Source organism: Corvus moneduloides, chromosome 4 (genome assembly GCF_009650955.1).
Source record: "Corvus moneduloides isolate bCorMon1 chromosome 4, bCorMon1.pri, whole genome shotgun sequence".
NCBI classification, from domain to species: Eukaryota; Metazoa; Chordata; class Aves; order Passeriformes; family Corvidae; genus Corvus; species Corvus moneduloides.
The window spans coordinates 7,297,618-7,319,377 of record NC_045479.1 but is presented as its reverse complement, the minus strand read 5'-3'; the positions used below and the strand labels follow the sequence as shown (position 1 = coordinate 7,319,377).

The window sequence follows — 21,760 nt, the reverse complement described above, 5'->3', positions numbered from 1 at the left end:
ATGTTTCTGTATGATAGCAATTTTTTTTTCTAAATTTGATTCCAGCAATAAAGATACTTGGAGTTTCCAATAAAGATAGCTGGAATTGCCAGTGATAGCAGATAACAACAAATAGCTTTGTAGTTAGTATACTACAGAGTAGTTGAATAATACATATGATAAACATCTTTGCACAGAAGAGAAAGGATTTTGCAAATCTGCTTACTGCAATTATGGGTAGTTTTAGAACACCTTATACAGTGTCTTTAGAAACTAGATAAAATTATATGAATTTCTCAGCACCCAGGAATAAAGGCCAAAACAAAAATCAAATCTCCAGACTTGTGCAAATAAACCTTCCACTTGGCACTAGAATCCCGAAGCCTATACAGCTAATCAGTGGTGAATTTCAATTAGCTTTTCATTCAAGATTTGCTTTGTAGGCTTTGATATTTTTCTTTGTGTGACTTTACATTTGATCCATCCTTGCCAAGACCATCTCTTGGTATCTGTTGTGTCTGCTGCCAATTGGGTATTGCTGGTAAATAATAAATGCACATTGTTATAAATAAAGTATGTAATTCGTGCTATTATGTATAAAACTGGAATGTAATCAGACCATGTAGAGACAGAGTTTCAAAATCCCTCCACCAGCCTGGCTGAGAGAAAAATTTCACAACACTAAAAGATGTTGTCTCACAATAAGTGAGGATTCCACCTAGGTGGGGTTGGATCTTATCACCGGGACATTTGCACCATGACGACTTGATCACCACATTCTGATATCTGCATCTCATCTGATAAGGAATCAGACATTCCAGGAACTAAAAATAACTGTTCCAGGAACCAGAGATGGCCCATCCATCATCAGAGATGGCCCTTCCATCACCAGAAATGGCCCACTCATCACCCAGGATGGACAATTCATTGGACCCAGGAAAGGCTTTGGGCAGCCCAACTCTGGGACAGGAAAACTTCATGAATGTGCTAAAATTACGAGAAGAATAGAATTAATTCAGACTCTGCCCAAAAACTGTATAAGAAGGGACCAGCCAAAGCAGCAGTCGTGAACTTGGGAGGTCTGATGCTATAGAGATCAGATCTATATGTGTTCACCCAGCTCCAACCCCGGGCTCGGTGCTGCTTTTCTCGATCGTGGCTTTTGAGACCGATATTTCGGTCACATAATAAATGTTATTTCTTTATAAATTTTGATTGGGCAATTCTGTTTACCTCAACATTAAGTCCTCTACTTGGGAAAATCATTATATCTGAGATGTCTGAAAATCCCCACTTCTAGAAGTAGTGCTACAGCAGCTCCTGCCTGGGAGCTTTATCAAAAGGACAGCATTGATACATTGGCTATCTTGCCATCTCAAAGTGAAGAGCCAGTGCTACGTGTGCTTCACCCACAGCAGCTGAAACCTTCAGGGAAGTGATTGGCAATTCCCTACTTGAAAACTTAGGTCAAAATCAATGGTGCTTCCAGCTTTTGAGGAATTGCTGCTACCCCTGTAAATTACTGTCCGTCGCCTTGAGAACAGCACTGAAAGTTGAAGAACAGACCTAAAGCCTATTTAACTCATCATCAATTATATTTAGACAGAGCCTCCTGTATTGAATTCAACCATCATTCAAGTAATTTAAGTAACTATGAACAGAATAGGGTCTGTAATTATTAAAACCTGAAGCGTATCTATTCTTCCTAAGTCCTTGTGAAATACTGGGTTTGTCCCCTTCATTTATGCTAACACTTAGTCTCTCATTAATGTTCTAAAAGGACCAGCCTCTATGTCTCTGAATCTCTTTTTCCATGTTTAAGATGAAATGTGACTTGCTGAGGACTCCATAGCTTGTGGGAGAGGGCCTTCGAGGCTAGGAAAGAGCATTTAGCAAGTGAAGAGAGTGCTGTCATTTCCATATTATCAATTTCATTTAACTTTGATATTTTTTGGCAAGACAGGGGCAGACTTGAAATGACTTGTCCCACTATGTAAAACATTAATCTCTATTCACATATTGCTGTTCTAGGAATATTTGTTGTTGTAAAGTAATTTTTAAAAATAACGAGTACCATGAAAGGTAGCATTATTCTGAAATCTGTTTAAGAAAACCAAATTTCTTTGCTGGAACTCATAGTGCATCATTAGGGTGACCAAAGTTAGAGGTGGCTTTTTGATGACATTGCAAATGCCTCAGGCAGATGTGAGAGGCTGTACAAAGATGTTGCATAAAGTGTTGTTACAAATAAAGTGATTCTTAAACATTGGAGACTGTTGATCGCGTCAAGTGAAATGAGCCCAGTTACACCAATTAGTGCTAATAACTACATCCTCAGCTGGCATAAAGTTTTCAATGAACAGTAGGATAGCAATGCCTAACAAGCACTCAGGGACAGATCCTTGCAGTGCAAAGTACTTGGCAGAACACATTTATAACCTAAATAACCAGTAAGCTAAAGAGGCAAGGTGATGGCAAGTATCAACTATATGGTTTTTTTTTCTCTCTTATGGCTTTACTCTGGAGGTGAAGTGGCATATGAAACTCAGAGAAAAAAACATGGAATTCTGGAGAAGTAAGTCTGAAGGGACTAGGAGATAGGGTTTGAGCAACAGCCTGGCACCACAGAAAGAGAGAATACTGAGCAAGAGCTGTGGACTGCTGGATTTTGTCTGGAGAAGAGAAGGTTGTGTGGAGACACCACAGCACCTTCCCATATCTGAAGGCCTATAAGGAAGCTGGAGAAGGACTCTGCATCAGGAACTGGAGTGACAGGACAAGGGGGAATGGCTTCAAACTGACAGAGAGTAGTTTAGATTAGCTATTAGGAAGAATTTCTTCCCTGTGAGAGTCTTGAGGCCTTGACCCAGATTGCCCTAAGAAGCTGTGGGTACCCCACTCCTGGAAGTGTTCAAGGCCAGGTTGGATGGCGCTTGGAGCAACCTGCTCTAATGGAAGGTGTCTCTGCCCATGGCAGGGGGAGGGACAAGATGATCTTTAAGGTCTGTTCCAACACACACCAATCTGTGATTCTGATTCTGTGATTCTTTCCCTATTTCTGTTGAGTGCAGGCACTGCCTGACTCTCCCCTCTACTGTTTTGTCATCACCGCATGATGGTGGTGATCAGCAGACTGTTGCCTCCAAACTGCCACTAAGCACTGCAGGGGAATCCCCTTTCTCCACTGCCAGATGGGGAGAGCTGCCACCCCTTGTGCCAGGTTTACCCCTCTTCTTCTTTCAAAGCAGCTGCAGAACACAAAAATAGCGGGAGTGCTGTAATGCTGCTGAAGTCCTGTCCCAATATCGGTGTGACAAGCTCTGAAAATGGCTTCTGTCACATCACTGAGACTGCCCGTGTTTCTTTCAGCATGAAGCTGGTGGTCTCAGGGTTACACAAAACCTCAGCATCACACAAAATTAAACAGCCTTCACTGGCAGGGGATGGCCAAAATTGAATGGCTTTTACTGGCATCTCACTGCACTGAGCCCAATTTTGCTGTATACCAAACAAAGCCAGATGAAAGTAAAAAGTCAAGCAGATCTTGGCCTCCAGGGTAATCAAATAAAATAGACTATACACAACTCATGCTACAATGGGCCAGTGAAAACAAGTGTCAATCAGCTGTTAAGGTAATACATGAGGAAGCAATCTCCAAAACTGAATTAGGAAGCTAATGCATGCATTTCCAGGAATGGGAATAAAAGGTCCTGAACTTCTAGGTAAGCCCTAGAATTCAACCAGATCTCCATTTTCTAACTACATTCCCCATAAAACCTTACAGTGTCAATAAGAAATAAAGAAGTAATAACATTTGTACTGCACCTTACATTTCAAGATTTAAAAATCACCATCTAGAATCCTAAAATTATAATAGTATTTTATATCTCAAAACTGCAGTTTGTTTCCAGTCATTGCTATCTATTTCAGAATCAAAATCTGTACATTAATTGAAGATTCTTGTTGTCAATTCATATGTATCAAATTATATTTGGTCTGGGATGATTTCAATACACAAAATTTTACTATAGCATTTTGAGACATATTTTTTTTGTCTTCAGTAAAACTGCTTCTGTGCAAGATCCACTCGATGAATGTAAAGTGAGCTGCTAACAGCTCAATGTCACACAAAAAAGCTGGGAATGTCACAGAAAAATCCAAGATACAAATTTAAAAACACCACACAGTTCTGTCCATGTTAGATGTCAAAACAGCAATCTGGAAATCCAGAGCCTGACATACATTAAGGGCTTGTACTGGGTTTTTTAGTGTGCGTGGATGAACTGTAATCACAGCTACTTGCTTTGAGAAGAGCAAAAAATTATCTGCTGATAATTGAATTTCCTCTCACACACATGCATTCACATACCCCAACCTGACAAAGCAGAATTTACACTGTGTATTTATTAAACAAAAAGATAAGGACAATTGAACTGATCTCAGTATTTAAATATGCTGTAACATTTAAATGTCTGTAAACCTTGTAAAACAAAGCTGGAAAATAATTAAGAGCACTGAATTCAGCTATATACACTGAGGCTAAAAAAGGCTCAGCTGGTATTTCCTGAATGCAAGATCACTGGCACTATGGCTTTGGAGAAGAAAAAAACTTGCAGGAGTGGGAAGGAAGCATCATTTAGTTGCAAGACAAGAACATATAGGAAACTCTCTCAAGTGGTTAAAAACCATTTAAATTAAACTAATAATAACTATCTCGTTCATAAACATGTAACCCCCAATCCTTCTATCTTAATATTCTTCCCATTTTTTTTGCTGTTGCATTTTTAGCTTTCCTGTCTGTAGTCAGGTCCCAATGCTGCAGTGAAATATATTGCAAAATATGTATTTATCTTTGTGCTTCCCATAAGCTGAGCACAAATATTTTACCACATCTCTTTCAAATTCTCTTTCAAATTAGAGGGTTTACCCATTTCCTTTCATGACACAGAGAGATTACTAAGGGCACAGATCACCCAACAAAATTCTGAACACAGTTGGACACAATGGTAAACCAGTTTACTGTTTCCATAAGCAAGAGTCACTTGCCTCACCTCCAAAAGTCAAGTCAGCTGTAGCATCCAACAGCTTTGGCTAATAGGCTACATAAGGAAACAGTACGCAACTGGGTAATTAAAACAGATTTAATACAATCTGTTTTGCATCAATCCAGTTTTAGCAGGCTGTAATTTGTACAGAACAATGACAACCAACAGCTACTGGAGCCTCATCAGTTGGAAGCTGAAAGGCCAAAGGACATAGAGGACCCTCATACCATGTTAGACCAATTGTAATTTGGGTAATTGCTATTCTGCTCTTCTTCTCTGGATAGGAATTTTATTTGCTCATTCTTCCCAGTTCACACCTATAGGAGAAAGTTTCACAAAGGATGTCTGGACTTCAGGCAGCTCTCTTGAAAGCTGTTTATTGCATAGGCAAAGTTACAGCATTTCAGGGAGTGGGTATCCAGAGCCAGCCCTACAGCTGCCAGCTCCAGCTGTAGGCATACCTGAAGCCGCTTTCTGTTCAAGTTACAAAGCATTATATACTTTTCTTTGCAGAGTATCTTAATACATAACAACCAATAAGCACCATACACAATACCTTTACATTTGCCTATAGCCTATCATAGCTACTACCATCACCATGTTATAGTCATTATTATCCAATCACAAGAGTAAAGTAAGTTACAATTTAAGCTTACAGTGGAAAATTCTCAGACCTTTCTTCTTCTTGCTACATCAACATTTCTTGTTTGCCTGCCATATCTCTCTTTTTGGTAAAGACATGTTTTCTATTTACTTATGCTCTTCTTGAGACTTATTTACTTGGCGAAAAACATGTCTTTGTTTGTAGTTACATACCTTTGTCCTACTCCTAAAAATCTCCTTCCAGCTCATCTCCAACCTTTGCCTTCTCAGTTACTCATCGATCACTGTTTCAGCAAAACATCTTTTATTCTATATCAAAACTTGCTTTCATTTCTACCTCATCCTCAGTTTCTACATTCAGAGATCTTTCTGCCAAGCCTACATGCCTGTGAAACTTTCTTACCAAACTTTCATCCTCCCCAGCATCTCCCCCTTTCTGTTGAACTATTAAAACATTAGAAATTGTCTTATTCATTATTTTCTGCACACATTGAAGTACACAGTGTACTACTACTATAACCACAATTATCACTACTAAAATAATTAAGCTTATTTTATAAAGTTCCTTCAGCCAAGGTGCAAAGCTCCAACCGTCAAACAAACTGTCTAGACAGGATGGTTCATCTGTTGTAATTTGGTTAGCTAAATCTCTTAAGTTTTGCAACTGCTTATGAATAGAAGCAGAATGATCAGATAAGTTCATACAACGCAATCCTTCAAAATCTTCACAGCCATGCCCATGTACTAGTAAAAGACAGTCAAGGGCAGCTCTTTTTTGTAGAGTGGCATGTTTGACAGCCTCTTCATCTGTCAGCAAGTCACTGATCATAGAAGAAGTGGCATTTACTCTTTACTGTGCCTAAAATTTCTAATTTTTGAAGGTCAAATTTATCAACTTTAATATTATCAATATAAGTTATGTGTCTCAGGCTGGGAGTTGGAGAAATGTGATGATTATCATATGGCTAATATTTATCAAAAATAACATTACCAAAACCTTCTGGGAAAGGCACTCAACAGGTTGAGAAGGGTTTGTCAGGGCTTTTGTTGAATAAACAGATGGTGTTGGAGCCTGCGGACTTGGCTAAAAGCAACCCAAACATTTGTCTTTGGTTGATTTACAAGTAAAGCTTCACTGCAAAAACAAAAACAAAAGGTTAAAAGCAACACACATCTGCACAAATAATAATAAAACTCCATTCTTTTCTTGAGCCGTTTCTGGCAGACGATCTTCTCTCAGTGGTTCTGCCTAGTTCACATTTGGGTGCCTGCTTCTCGGCTTCCACTCGCGGGGTCACTGGCTGAAGTGGAACCGTCAATGGGCTTTGATGCGTGGTACGGCTTCACGTTCTTTGCTGCAATCCACTTGATTCCTTCACCTGTGGAGAGACATGCAAATCCCTTTCCCCATGTTATAAGATCATATGGTCTATTTTTCCGGATTCTAAATTAATTAAAACTGGGGGCTGTTCTTTCAATTTTGCTTTTTTGTTATTCAAGAAATATCTGTAAAGGGGGGGGGGGGGGGGGGGGGAGTGTCAGGCTCTTCTGCAGAGCTGTTCAAGAAATTATAAACATACAAGGCTTTATTCAACCTTCTCTGAGGTGTAGCCTGGGCTTCTCCCCCTTTCTGTTGATTTAAAATGCGTTTTAAAGTTTGATGTGTTCCTTTTAGGGTACTTTTTAGCAGTTGTTTAAAATACGGTGAGCAAATACCACTATTTCTTACAGCCCTTCTTAGCTCTTTAATGGGACCCCACGTTTTAGGACTATCAGGCTGTTGGCTAGCTATCACAGGCTTAGCTAATAGATTAAGACTTTCATCTTTACAGATTTGGCGTCTTATTTCATGCCGATCTGTTAATTGAGAATAATCTGAGGACTTTGGAGGATTTTTTTATTCAGAAAGTAGCGCTGACAAACTCTCAGAACTTGTTTTCTCTTTCTGGGTTGCAAGATCCCCGCCGCTCGCTGGCGAGACTCTGGGGCTCATTGCAAACAAATCTGGCTGCATTTCAGGGTTTCCTTTTGTTAGATTTAAAGGATCAGCTCCGGCAGAGCGGCTCTCCGTCTCCCCTGCCACTGGAGCTGCATCATTTCCCTCCGTTCCCCCCCGTTTGCGGCTTGTGAGGCGAGGCTGCGCTGCGCGGAGGGATGTTGCTGGGCGGCGGAGGGATACGGCTGCGCGGTGCCGGCGGACCCCGGCGGGGGCGGCTGCGGCGTGAGGATGGTGCCTGGTGGGGGCGGCGATGGCACAGCCGATCTCCGTGGTGGCGGGCGAGGAGGCGGTGGGACCGCAGGGGACTGGCTCCGTGACTCCGGCACAGCCGATCTCGGTGGTGGCAGGCGAGGAGGCGGCGGGTGAGGGGGCGGGGTGGAGCTGCGCGGCGGTGGGGGGTGCGCAGCAAGTATTTCCACTAACGCTGCACAAGCTGGGGTAAATTTTGTGGTTCTCTTGTCCCGGTGTGATATGGCATTAATTAATTTGATTCCCACTGAGTCCCAAAAGTCTCTGGTGTAGACTGCTGTAGAATCAGCGGTTGGGACATGGGCCACAGTCCATGCTATGAGATCTTTCAGTTCTTTTTGGCCAATTTAGTTGGACTGGACTTAATTAGCGGTTTTAGGTGCTGATAGACATCCTTCTGTTGGGCAGACGCATGCTGACCCATGACTGGATTACTCGGTGCTTACCTTTGCCGACCGGTCGCAGCAGGTGTCTCTCGTTGAGGTCCGGTCCAGGCGCTGACCCGTCGCAGTGTCTATCCGGCCTCCACATGCCTTTGTTTCAGGCGTCTCCTCTTAGCAGCTGCACACGCTTTTGTTTCAAGCGTCTCGTTTGCAGCTACTCAGGTTACTTTGTTTCAGTGACCGACTGACTACACGTTCACCGAGAAGTCTCCTATATGCGGAAAAATCCCTTTTTGCCCCTCTAAAACGCTGAGCGCCAATTTATAGGAGAAAGTTTCACGGAGGATGTCTGGACTTCAGGCAGCTCTCTTGAAAGCTGTTTATTGCATAGGCGAAGTTACAGCATTTCAGGGAGTGGGTATCCAGAGCCAGCCCTACAGCTGCCAGCTCCAGCTTTCATCCTCCCCAACACACACCAAGAAAAAACCCAACACAAATCCTCCAAGTGATGAGTTGTCAGCAAGTTCTTTGTGGTTCTTACTTGACATACACTCTAATACTGACAGAAAATAATTTCTCCTTCCCAGTCTTTGTCAAAAGGCACTGAGACATTTTTACCATGTCTTCTACCAATTCAAAAATGCCCGTACAGAAGAAATGGATTTACAGAATGATAATCCCAACACACAGTACTTTGCAGCCAAAGATTTAAAGGGCTGGAGGAAGAGCTGTGTAGCACATCACAGAAGAGAATCTAAAAAGGAATCAAACATTGATCTCTCCCCCTCTATGCAGTCTGTCTACAACACTGTCCCTTCTGGACAGTGCTGTTTTATCTCTACAGACTTACCTTTATTTTGCACAGGCAAATTGCTGGGGACAAGCACCAGGGAGGTCAGTGTGCTAGGCACAAGGCACCATCATCCAAGTTAGAAACACCGTGGCATTGCTCTGCAGCTGAAATCAGGGAGTCAGCACAGAGCTGTGGCAGTGAGCATCTGTGCAGCCAGAGCCCAGGAACAACGGGAAGCTCTCTCTCTAGTAAGCATGGTGTGCATGGATGCTTTGCATTGCTCATCACATAGAGCATGAGGCACAGCACTTGATAAATAACAGAGAGAACAGAAAATTTCAGTTCTCTTGAAGTTGCTGAATAGAACTTAAAGACTAAATGGCAATAAAAGATAAAAGGATGTAAAGGTATGAATACAGGATGATAAACATGGCTGGAACCAGTGGAGAAACTGATAAAAAGGACTATGGTGGTTTTTTGCAAGTCATGGGTTTTTTGCAGGTCTTGCAACACAGAAGCAACAGCACATGCCCAAAGAAAAAGTTTAAAGAAAAGGCCACCTTTAATATTGAAGCATTCAGTGAATATGACCACCTGAGAGCCATTTTATGACTCTCCAAGACCATAAAAGAACTTCCAGTAGGAGGGAGATGCACTCAATTTAGTTCTAGAAAAGTGATGTTTATGTGTTGGATAAGAAGCACATTTTAATGAGTATGTGTGATTATGGTGGATAAATACCTTCTTGTAAAGTCTCACCACACACACAGAATAAGGAGATATTCTCTGTGTGTCCTGTATAGATAAAGAATACCTGCTTTCTAATGCTTCAAATTGTGTTAGAAAGTTTATTCTAGCCAATCTAGACACCACATTTGAATGGAGAAAATGCCAAATGCTCTCTGTTCTGAGCATCAGGTGGTGTTTCTAGCACCTGGGCTTCTGGTGAAACTCTAATAATTTTAATAGTAAGGGGGGTGGGAGAAACACCAACACCCAAAAACTTAAAAAGGGAGTGAAGGGTAACTGCAGTCATCAGACTTGGGGATACTAAACATGTAATACTGACTGATTCATGTATGAGGGCACACAGAAGGCAGTCTGAAGCCTCTGTCTCTCACATCCTTTAGATGTGAAAGGCTGCATTCGAATTACTGAAGACATCCCATTCACTTAGAATCATGGAATCATTAAGGTGGGAAAAGACCTCCAAGGTTATTGAAACCAACATTTGACCAAACACCACCTTGTCAACTAGACCAGAGCACTGAGGGCCATGTCCAGTTGTTTCCTCAACACCTCAAGGGTCAATGAGTCCACCACTTCCCTGGGCAGCCCTTTCCCAATGCTTGATCTTCCTTCTTTCTCTTTCAGTCAAGAAGGAACTAAGTCCATCTGACTGTTGTGGCCAGCTGTTCTCTCCAATTAAATTATTTTGCTTATTTACTTCATTTCTCATATATAGCAAAATTGAGACTGTATACAGCTACTATTCTTTTAATTTTACGTCTCTTCGTTTACTTCATGTTATCTTAACAGTTTTGCTTTTTATGCCATGTAAGAAGGACTTAATGCAAAGTTTACAGTTAAGTTCATCCCTTGTCTGTCCCTGTCACTACTGTTGTGCATTTTCAACAAGGTCTTACACAAGATATAACTGGGCCCTAAGTGTAGGGCACTGGCAATCTTCTCCCTTTCCTCTCAGTCAGCATCCTGCTCTGTCAATAGCTGCACTTTCACAGGACAGGGATGTGGCCAAAAGTTTAAGCTATTGCAAGGTCATTCTCGCAAAACAAAATTTTTGCAATGAAGCAAGGGCAATAGGCACAACACAAGATTGTGGTGGGCTTGTGAGATTCCCTGTACAGTTAGAGATGAGATGCAGGATCCACCACCTAAGATAGGCCAGGGCTCTAAACTGCTCCTTTTCTTCCACTGAGTGTCCAAACCATCTGTGGGGAATAAGCATCCAACTTCCATGCTTTTGAGATATGGTACAAGCTCCTGCACCATCATGGGCTTGCTTTAAAAATAAAAAAGCCAAAACTAAAGTATAAGTAGGGTGCAACCAGTGAGTAAAAGACTAGATTCATACCTCAAATAAGCAGTACCTACGTACCATGGCCTATATGGCCGTGATCTTCATTTATGCTTTTGCTGTGCTGTTCACCATGCTTTTACCTCTTGTTTGCTTGCATACAACTAACCACACAACTAAAATGTACCTACTCCTTTCCCTCTCCCAACACTTTTACACCTTGAAATATGACTTACCTTGAAATTGGGGGGCAAGGAAGGAGAAGGGGGGGAGGTGTAAAGGAAAAAGAAAGTAGAATTAATCCAGTGACTTTGTTGAGCTGGGTTATGTAACGATTGAGATACGGACCCAGACCAGCAGGGAATCTGAATCGTTTATTCAAAGAAATGAGTTGGTTTTATACACTTTTCCAAGGCACAGTATTTCCTTACACAGTAATTCTCACTACATGACCTATCCCATGTTGCCACATCAGCAACACACTTTCTAAATGTCCTTCCATGGGGTGATCATGCGCTGTTCACCCGTCCGTCAGCTCCCGGCAGGCTCCTCTCTGTAGGGGTCTGCCGTGTGACACCTCCTTCCCCCAGGGTCCGGTGGAGACAAGCTTCTCTGTGCCGCCATGTGCTCCTTTGTACTGCCATGTGCCTATGCAGGCACATCCACAGCCTGCAACTGAATTCTATCTTATCTCTCCCCACAGTTCCCTCTATTTTGTTTTATACAAACAAGAATCATGAAACAAAACACTTCTAACATTAACATGTTTGGCCCACTGCCTGAACCAAATAAACTCCATTCCTCACAAAAGCAGTATCTTTCCTATGAACAGGGGAATAGATTAAAACACCCAGTAACTAGTCTTATGAATGAAGACAGTGATTAAACAGCTAGAACTTTGAGAAACAACGTAAAGTTGTCTAAAACCTTTACCATCACCCAGAGTCTGCAATTGCTGGGAGGTCCCATTTCATAGTGAAGACTTGGAGAGTCTTCCCTGGCCAAGACTTCCAAGTTTACCTTGAAAGAGGCTCCAGCTTTTATAAGATCAAATCAACAAGTCAAAGTGACTTGATTATGCCTTTAGGGCAGAAACACTTGGGTCTGATGGTATAATCCCCAGTCAGCCAGGGCGAGGGCTTGGCCAGAGCCTCAAGCCTTGACTGAGAGGGTTTCCCTAAAATACCTACAAAATTGCCTAAAAACTTTATCAACATCAGTTAGGAATATGACTTCAAAAGAGTTTATCTTCCCCTTGAACAGGAGAGCAGATTAAAACACCCAATAACTGGTAACAACACACATCTCATTCCCATGAATGGAGACAGTGATTAAACAGACAACCTTGGGAAACAAAAGTACAAGGGAATGTTTCTGCCTCCACACCATAACTGAAAATATGCAATATATAAAAGAGTTAATGTGTCATTTCATCTTGAAAAGATAGCTTACAAATTATTATCTATCACAAAACGCAATCAAAACAATGCAGGGGGTCACAAGGTGATATGGTAAAAAACCTAGTTTTAACAGTGAGAGTTCAGGACTGCAGCAACTTTCTGAGCAAGGAAAACAGGAAAGTTCCACGGACCAGCTGCAGGAATGACATGCCCAGCCCGCAGCCACCCTCACATAAGCTGGTGCAAATGCTGCAGGCCCCCACCCCCGAGGAAGGGGCCATGGGTCCACTCAGTCCTTTTCTCCAGCACAGTATCAGTTTCTGAGGGTCCGCAGGAGATGGGAGCGCTGGCTGTAGCGGCACAGGTCAGGTGGCCGTGTGGGTTGGGCGGCTCTCAGAGGTCCGCTGGCCCATCTCCTCACTTCCCACGTGCAGAGAGCTGCACTCACCCCACCAGATCCACTGTGTCTGGTGTTCACTGCCGCTTCCCAGCTCTGCCACGTGCTCGCTGGCACAGGGCAGCTCTGTCATGTGCTTGCCGCCCTGTGCTCACCAGCGCTGCACCCCCGTGGCCACACACAACCCCCCCGCTGTGTCTGCTGCCACCGCTGCACTCTCGCAGAGGGCAAATGGAGAGGGAACACACTACCAGGAAGGGCCCCCCCACCTCCAGCCACTCACCGAGACACCATCCAGCTGATGCCGCATGGTGCGGGGTGGTGCAAGCTCTTCTACGATACCGTCCGGTTCCCCTACAGGGTCAAACGGTTTGGAGGACGAGGGGCCATCTTCTGGTTCTCCTTCCACAGTCCCAACAGACTTACGGTCGTTCGCTGGCGGCGCAGGAGGGGTCGGCACAGCTGCCATGGTGGCACAAGCATCTTTCTTTGTCCGGTCTCTGGGTGCCATATGCGCCATGAGGGCCTTGCACACTGTCCTCCATGGACACAAAAGCTCTGTCAGTGCTGTGTCACCTTGTGTAACTCAGTCCCACAACACATCCCCTAAAGTGTCCCATGTCTGAGGATCAAAAGTATCGGGACTATCTAAAGTTGAACCACAGTCTTGCCCAGAACAAGAGTCTGTTCAAATCTGTAGACTCAACTTTCCTGCCATATTTCTTTAAAATCCGCTCCAACGTGTCTGCAACATTCTGTTCGTGGGATACACCATTCCCCATGGCTCTTGGCTGCTACCCTCCATCCTGTGGAAAGGTAAATTGGTGCCATGAGCTTCGTTTCAACTCCCAAGCTTTGTTTCAGCTCCCGGGCTTCTTTTCAGCCCCCAGGCTTCTTTCCAGCCCCTCTGTAAAGTTCAGCCGAGCACGGTTCTCAGCTGCTACCTTCCATCCTGCAGAAAGGTCAATTGGCGCCATGAGCTTCATTTCAGCTCCCGAGCTTCTTTTCAGCTCCCGGGCTTCTTTCCAGCCCCAGGCTTCTTTCCAGCCCCTCTATAAAGTTCAGCCGAGCATGGTTCTTGGCTGCTACCGTCCTGCAGACAGGTCAATTAGCGCCACAAAGTTCCTTTCAGCTCCTGAGCTTCCTTTCAGTTCTTGGGCTTCCTTTCAGTCCCCCTGTAAAGTTCAGCCAAGCTTCGTTACCAGTGCCTACTAGTTGCCTATCAAGTACCTGATGCAGGGTGCCATTTGCAACAACTGAGTCATGGACTCAGACCAGCAGGGAATCTGAATCGTTTATTCAAAGAAATGAGTTGGTTTTATACACTTTTCCAAGGCACAGTATTTCCTTACATGGTAATTCTCACTACATGACCTATCCCATGTTGCCACATCAGCAACGCGCTTTCTAAATGTCTTTCCATGGGGTGATCACACATGGTTCACCCGTCTGTCAGCTGCCAGCAGGCTCCTCTCTGTAGGGGTCTGCCGTGTGACACCTCCTTCCCCCAGGGTCCGGTGGAGACAAGCCTCTGTGTGCCACCATGTGCTCCTTTGTGCTGCCATGTGCCTTTGCAGGCACATCCCACAGCCCACAACCGAATTCTATCTTATCTCTCCTCATAGGGTTAGGAACATGCTCAGGCCATGTGGGTTCATTTGCTGTTACTAGTTAAAAAGGTACTGATGCCTTTTCTTATTGGCTCTCAAATTCATGGTATAAGATGGAACCTTTTTCTTTAAAGAAACAATTTCAAACCATGTGGAAGAATGTTTGCAGCCTGTAGCATTCATTTTTGTATCACTTCTTGCAGCTAGTCCCAGTGGCATGTTAGACAGCAAACTACTGAGTTCTCCAACTTCACTGTCTCTGGGTTCCTGTGCACATTCCCACACCTTGGTGCCACTTAACAAGTGCATTTTAGTGAAAGGATTTCCTGTGTTGAATCCAAGAGACCCCCAGCATCTGTGGAAAGAAAAACAGTGGCAAATACTAAGGGTTCTCTGCAGACAATCTTTGGTCACATTTTTGGCAGTAGATTTACAGGGGCCTGATAAGACTGACAGCTGGACTGACAGTCTCACAGAATCAGACCTGAAACGAGTCAGAATTTACCCGTGAGAATATTACAGTGAAATTTTGCAGCTTCAGTGAAACCCACAGAGAAGGCCAAGAAGATAATCAATGAGAGATGTTCTGGACACAAGGAGAGGATGTTCTTGTTATAGGACATTAACAGTGTTCAAGGAAGAACTTGCAGATAATATGTAACAACTATACTTTCGCTTGTATAGCTAATTATTTTACTGCTTGAATGGTCATTGTTTGTTAGACAGCCTTGTCATTGTTTGCTAAGCAGCCAATCTCAATAGGCTACAGCTATTGAGAAGAGGTATAAGAATAGCAGTAGAGAAAATAAAAACTTCTACGACTTTGGATTACAATAAGTGTGTGCTTTTATGTCTGCCTCAACAAAAGCCACAGGGGCCCACACTCCACCTATGAAATAGTAAGCTGGATGGTACTGAAGAAGAGTATTTTTTAGTCCAGAGGAAGCTTTCACTCAGTGTGTCTAGGATGAGAGGAGGATGCTTTGGGGAAATGTTAGAGACACTCTTCCCTGAATCTACATCTGTTGGCAGCTGGTGTTCCTGCCTTGAACAAAATGCACACAGAAGCACATGCTTCTCCTAATGAACAGCCAGCTTTGTTTTTACAAAGCCTTTTGGGGCACTACTAGCCCCTGCCAGATATGCCACATACTACAGAAACCAAGTGATGGGAAATATTGCCCAGGGAGTGTGGAGTCTCCCTCATTGGGGTATTCCAGAACCATGCAGACACAATTTCATGGCCATGTGCTCTGGGATGACCCTGCTTGGTCAGGAAGTTGGACCAGATGAGCAACTGTTGTCCCTTCCAACCTGACCCATTCTGTGTTCCCACATTTTTCTAGTCAGATTCCTAGAGAGGGAGGCAGATCCAAAGCTTCTTTTAAAGCACATGACATTTCAGAAGGATCTGAAGACAAAAGAAATGAGAAATCAAGTTTCATATCTTGTTCCTCCACATATTCAACCATCAGACACTGACCAGATCCTGCCTCAAAACAGTCTTTATGTATGTAAAATAAAAATAAAACATTCTGCTGGCTACACCCACGTCTCCTCATTATTAATGCAAGTAGAGATGAGTCCAAACCCCTGCAGATTAGAAACCTTAGCAAAATCCCACCTGAGAGTTACTTGCTCCCCTCCAGATGAAAAAAAAAAAGTAATACTGCCACTCTGTTCTCTTTTTCAGTCTCTTTGAAAATCTCAACATAAAGTCTGATCTTACATGCGTAGGTTTGAGTCCACAGTGTGCTCTTCTCCAAGGCTTTTGGGATGCCTTACTTGCTCTTTTGCCCTCTTTTGCATTTGTGATGTCTGACCACATAAAGCCTACTGAAGGGAGTGCAATTTGATGTCCCTGCTATGCCTTCCTTGTATAGTTGTGTATTAAACACCCTACCCATGTCTGTTATAAGCCGTTTTCTCTAGTTCCCAAGGTTAAAGAAATTCCACTGTTAATTAACCCAGCATACAGCAAGTGTTTGTAATAAGAAGCATTTTTTTCAAGTGCTTTCTAGAAATACCCTCTTGCAAATTCCCAATGAATGTAGAAAGCTAAGTGGCTTTTGTGGGACCATGTGATTTCATGCAGCCTAATGCCAGATTTTCATAGGACCAGATCATTTAACTGCAAAAGTACAGTCTGGGTCAAGCATTGATCCCATTGCTATCAAGTTCAGCAGTGCATGTGATGCATAGCTTATGCTGTGAAGAGATCAACAACCCCTGCTCTACCTTGTCCAATTGATTTATAATTACTTTTAAAACAAACATGACCAGTGGAATGAATTTATGTTAGTTCACACTTCGCACCCTGTGGCTGTGGCAGTTTCCATCCAGCCCTACGGATGTCACAGAGGGCTGGAAACTGATAAAAGTGCTGTGGTTTAACCCTAGATAGCAACAAAGAACCATACATCTTGTCTCTCACTTCCCCCCTTTCCTGGTGAGACTGGGAGGAGAATTTGAAAAAATGTAAAGCATGTGGATTGAATTAAGAATAGTTTAGTAATTGAAATAAAATAAAATATAGTAATGAATGTAATGAAAAGGAAGACAACAAAAAAGAGAAATATACCCCAAGAAAGACAAAGTTCTCTCTAGTTGTCCCCATGTGGCACAGGCCAGAACAGAACCAAAAAAATTCTTCCTCTACAGTGAATGGGCCACTTCAGCTTTGGACCATTTCATTTGGCATTGAGAGCAGGAACTCTGCAAGCAACACTAAATGGAGGCTCTGTCCACCAAGGTACCTGGGCAATGCAAACATGTGGAGCTGGAAAAGCATCTTCTGGCACTGTCTGATGCAGCTCCTTGTGCTGCCTTGATGTGAGCCTCCACCATAGCTAGAAAACAGGGCTTCTAAAAGATTAGAGGATCAGGATCATTTTTTCTAGGAATTAGGCTCTCTCCACTGATGAGAGCTCCTTAAAAGTGTCCTCTGGTTTTCACTTCTCACTTGTGTCTCCCAGGTCTCTGCTTCACACCTGCGCCTGGAGGACTGGACTATGTAATGACCTGGTCAGTCGCAAATTTAGGTAAGTTCTTTTTATAGCCTTGGACAAATCCTTCAACTTCTGAATCATTTTTGCAGGACGCTTGAGAGGAGTAATAGAAAGCAAAGGACATGGTTAATATTATAGTGTGCCTGGGCTGCAAGAATGCTGTCCCAGGTTACCTCTAGATACCGTAAAATGGGAGCAGGGACCTACACCTGCCCTCGCCTTTACCTATATCTACCTTCTCCTCATGCCTAAAGACTTTTTTAAAAAAGAGTACAATGTTCACCTCCACAGCATATAAAATATCTTCATCCAACAACATCAGCAAGTTAACTGTAGCTTTGTTTTTTAAGCTAGGTGAGCAAAAGAAAACAGCTACTATGCACTTTAATATATTACCACAACAATGCCATATAGATAAAACCACAAACCCCATTATCTCATGCTCTAAGATAGATATTAAATTCAGTCGTTCATGAGACAAATATTGTAGGCTTTGCTTGGTATCATAGCCAGGAATAGCAGCATGGAATTTCTATCAACAACGAACTGTTAAACCTTCCTGCAAGTCTATTTGAATCATCCAAAACTCTGAAAACACAGTTATATTAGATAATCTCAAACAATCACAGATATGTGGCAACTTGCAAAGCTAGGTTACTTCTTGACTATGTTGAGGGTGTATTTTTAAGATACAGATTGTTTTTGAACTCAGCATTTCCCAAGGGCACCTTAAACTACAATTCAACAATGACTGCAAAGCTTTACTTTCATGTTTGCACAATATATCTGGTTTTCTGTGAAATAAATACACATTCTACCATTATTTCTTAAAATAACATTGCTGGAGGATACTGTACAGACCCTTGGAGTCTCTCTCTATGTACAAGTAATCCACTTACTTCCACTTCAGTGAAATTTTTTTAATTTAGCAAAAGTCACAGGGCACAGTGATAAAGCAATGAATACGTCTTGCTACACATGAGTTAAGCCCCTTAGTCTGAACTTGTTTTGAAGTCTGCCATGACTTAAGACCAGCTCTACATGAGATAAATAACCAGATGTAATGCCAGTCACTTCCCTCTGCATGCACTGGGAATGGTGTCCCTTGGCTGTGCTGGACCATTGCACTACATGAAGCAAAGCAAAACTCTTCTCATGTTTTCAGCGCCACTTCTTTTCCCACTCCCACAGCTGTACTGATCCTGCACAAGTAACCTTGTATCCTTCTTATCTCTCAGAAAAGCCAACAAGGTGGCTCATCAATCACGGTGTTGTTACGGTTGGAAAAGACCTTTAAGATCATCCAACCATTGACCCAGCACTGCCAAGTCCACCACTAAAACCATGTCCCCAAGTGCCACTTCTACACATCCCTTAAATACTTCCAGGGATGGTGACCTAACCACTTCCCTGGGCAGCCTATTCCAGTGCTTGACTACCTTTTCTGTGAAGAAATTTTTCCTACAATGCTAAGGTTTTCCTCATCATTAAGGTTTTGCTCAGTGTAACAAGAATCTTTGATGGTCATTTAATTGTCAAAAAGGTCCACAAAGTTAATACCATAGCTTTTAGACATCAGCAATCAACCTAATACCCATGACAGGAGCAGTATCACCAGATAAAAATAGGTAATATTCTGTGCTGAGCTCTGGGGTATAAACAGAGCAGAGGTGAGATGGGAAGATGCAAAAATCCCAGCTCCAGCATCCAGAAGCACAGAAGTCACATTGCTGGCACAGGCACAAAAAAGGAAGAGGAGGACTAAGCCATTGGCTGAAATGCTGTACCAGACAGAAAGCACAAAACCACTGGTCTCACACAAACAATTAGCAGATATAGAACTGTGCGTTTCGAGTCAAGATGCTGCTGGAATGGAGAACTCAACCACCTCATGGCTGAAGGACAAACTTAAAATTTTCCTTCACCACTTAGAGGACGAGCATACCATCTGAACCTGGAGAGACCAGGCGAGGCTTCCTCTCAGTGAGGAGGTGCCTGTCATCTTATTAAAAGTATTTTGCATTAAAATCTCACACATGAGAAAGAGCAAGAGACTGCCTTACTGGAAACACCCTGGCCCCAGCTCTTGGCCCCATGCCAGCCCCTCCATGTTTCACTAACATGCCTCTTTTCTCTGCTTGGGCCCTGTGAAGGAGCCTGCAGGGCCTTTCCTGGCCACCTCTGTATGCCAGAAATACCTGAACTGTGTCTCTAAGGTGATGGGTTAGATAGGAACTATACCTGCCAGGCATAATCAAAAGTCACAACAGAGTGTCAGGGCCACTGGAGATGTATGACAACCAAATAGCACCAAGGCAACACAAAGAAGAATCAGACTGAATAAGCAGAGACCTCCAATACAAGCACAAGCTGTGGCAGGTCAGGTTTGGGGAAGTTCCCCCAAAGACCCCAGAGGAGACCCACTGGTGGATCTAAACACTGATTGTAGAGGTCCATGCCTTGCACATGGCCTGAGGCAGAGGGGCTACGTGTGGAAAACCTTGTCCAAATCTTCAGGAGAGTCATCTGATCTCTCAGTAGAAATGGATCTCTCAGTTACTGAGCTTCAGCAGTCTACAGCCGTGCCTGTGCCTCAGCTGCTGGCTCCTGGGCTGGGGGACACAGAAGGCATCAGCAACTCCAGGCACACCTGGGGTTAGAGAGGTGATGTGTGGGGTGGGAGCATGACAACTATTGCAAGAACTATTTGCTCCAGTTCATTCCACATCCCCACTCTCAACATCTCAGGAGACGGCCCTGCTGTGATAGGTATGTTGGGCAGCCAGGACTCTGCCTTTCAGTACTGCCCCTCTGCTGTTTCTTCCTCTCACCAGGGTCTTTCAAAAGAGCAACTAATGCCACAGGAACCAGGGCCCGAGGAAATCAAAGGGTGCTAAGGTGGTTGTGTTTCTTGTCCCCATCAGCCCACAAATGAAGACACAAGCTTGATCAGGGACTGATTTTCTTGTGGCAGGCTCAGCATGTTGCTGCAGTTCATCAGAGGGACTTTGGAAAGCAAGAACACAAAAGGTATTTTACATACAGAGCTGGCTCCTCTGCTCTTAGGTGCTGCATTGCTTCCAGATGGAATATTTGGAGCAATGGTGCAATCCAGTGGCTGGTTTGGATAGTAACACAGTGATACTGTACAAACTAATCCACTGCTAGACCAGGAAGCACCTAAAAGGAGCTGCAATACCACAGAGCTTGCAGAGAAGCAATGACATCTATTGATGAGTAATCTTAAAGAGATGCATAGAAGATCCATGTTTTTTTGATTAGAGACACTCAGGACTGGGTTGTTGGAATCAATCAATTCTTTAGGTGCAATAGCTTTTCAGAGAACTGTACAACCCTCACCAATATTTTTCTGAGTCTGATTTCTCTGTGGTGCTGAGCACATTGGCACCAAGACCAGCATCACATTGCTCTGGAGCAGAAAACATGTCCCAGAAGAAAACCACCCAAGACCAGGGAGCACATTACTTCCACAGCAGCCCTCCAGCTAGGAAGGGACCCACCACCTAAAAGGCATTAGCACTGCCACTGTCAGTAATAAATCAATATCTTAAATATGTTGATTTTCTGAGGGTTAGCTTCTGGAGGCTGGAATGTGGATGTATTAGATCTGCTACTATTAATTTTCTTGGTTTTGAATTTTGAGTTTTTTACTCAGAGTTTGGATTACAATGCAGGAGACATTGTAAAGGCTTTTCTTCTTTACTGATGTTTATTATTTCTTACCTTTAGTACAGCTGCACAGGGTGTGCGTTCTAGTTGTCAGGGTGGAAAATGGCTCTGAATTCTAATGTCCAAGGCCATTTAAAGTCCAAATCAACCAATTATGAAATACCAAGTAATATGCTTTTACTTATAATCCAATAACTAACCTTTCATGATCTGCACTGCGGGTTTTTTGACCCAATACCAGAACACTCGGATTTGTGAAGAAGAAGGAGAGAAGATGAAGAACAAATCCACACCCAAAATCCTCCATATTGTTACACTTCTATATATAATTATATCCCAGAAACCTAAATTCTCTAAACCCAGGGTTCCAACATCTCCCCCTCCTGTTTGAACCATGAACACTGCTTAACTGCTTTGTTAAACCATTGTCGGATACACTGAAGTAGACAAGGTTACAAGTACCATGATGACTATAATGACAATCAAAACATACATGCCCAATTTCAAAAGCTCTCTCCATAATGGAGCAAGGCTTAACCAATCAAACAGATCATCCAACCATGATG

General features: G+C 43.1%; 1 protein-coding gene and 1 long non-coding RNA gene across 5 annotated transcripts in view; one reads left to right on the top strand and one right to left on the bottom strand.

Moving 5' to 3' along the window:
• Positions 1–6,254: 6,254 nt before the first annotated feature.
• On the bottom strand, positions 6,255–8,654 carry LOC116443041. Its single transcript, XR_004239739.1, has 2 exons — positions 8,322–8,654; positions 6,255–7,006 (listed from the first exon to the last, which is right to left on the bottom strand). It is a non-coding gene; the product is annotated as an uncharacterized LOC116443041 (long non-coding RNA).
• Positions 7,813–21,760, top strand: part of LOC116443037 — a 50,827-nt gene continuing 36,879 nt past the window's right edge. For 3 of the 4 annotated variants that reach the window (XR_004239730.1, XM_032106847.1, XM_032106844.1), the window contains exons 1-2: positions 7,813–7,988; positions 17,472–17,537. Coding sequence is in view for 3 of the 4 variants with exons in the window: in XM_032106847.1 (XP_031962738.1) it covers positions 7,877–7,988; positions 17,472–17,537 (178 nt within the window). In the remaining variant the exon portion in view is untranslated. The remainder of the gene's footprint in view (positions 7,989–17,471; positions 17,538–21,760) is intronic. The other variant, XM_032106846.1, reaches the window with a different exon arrangement.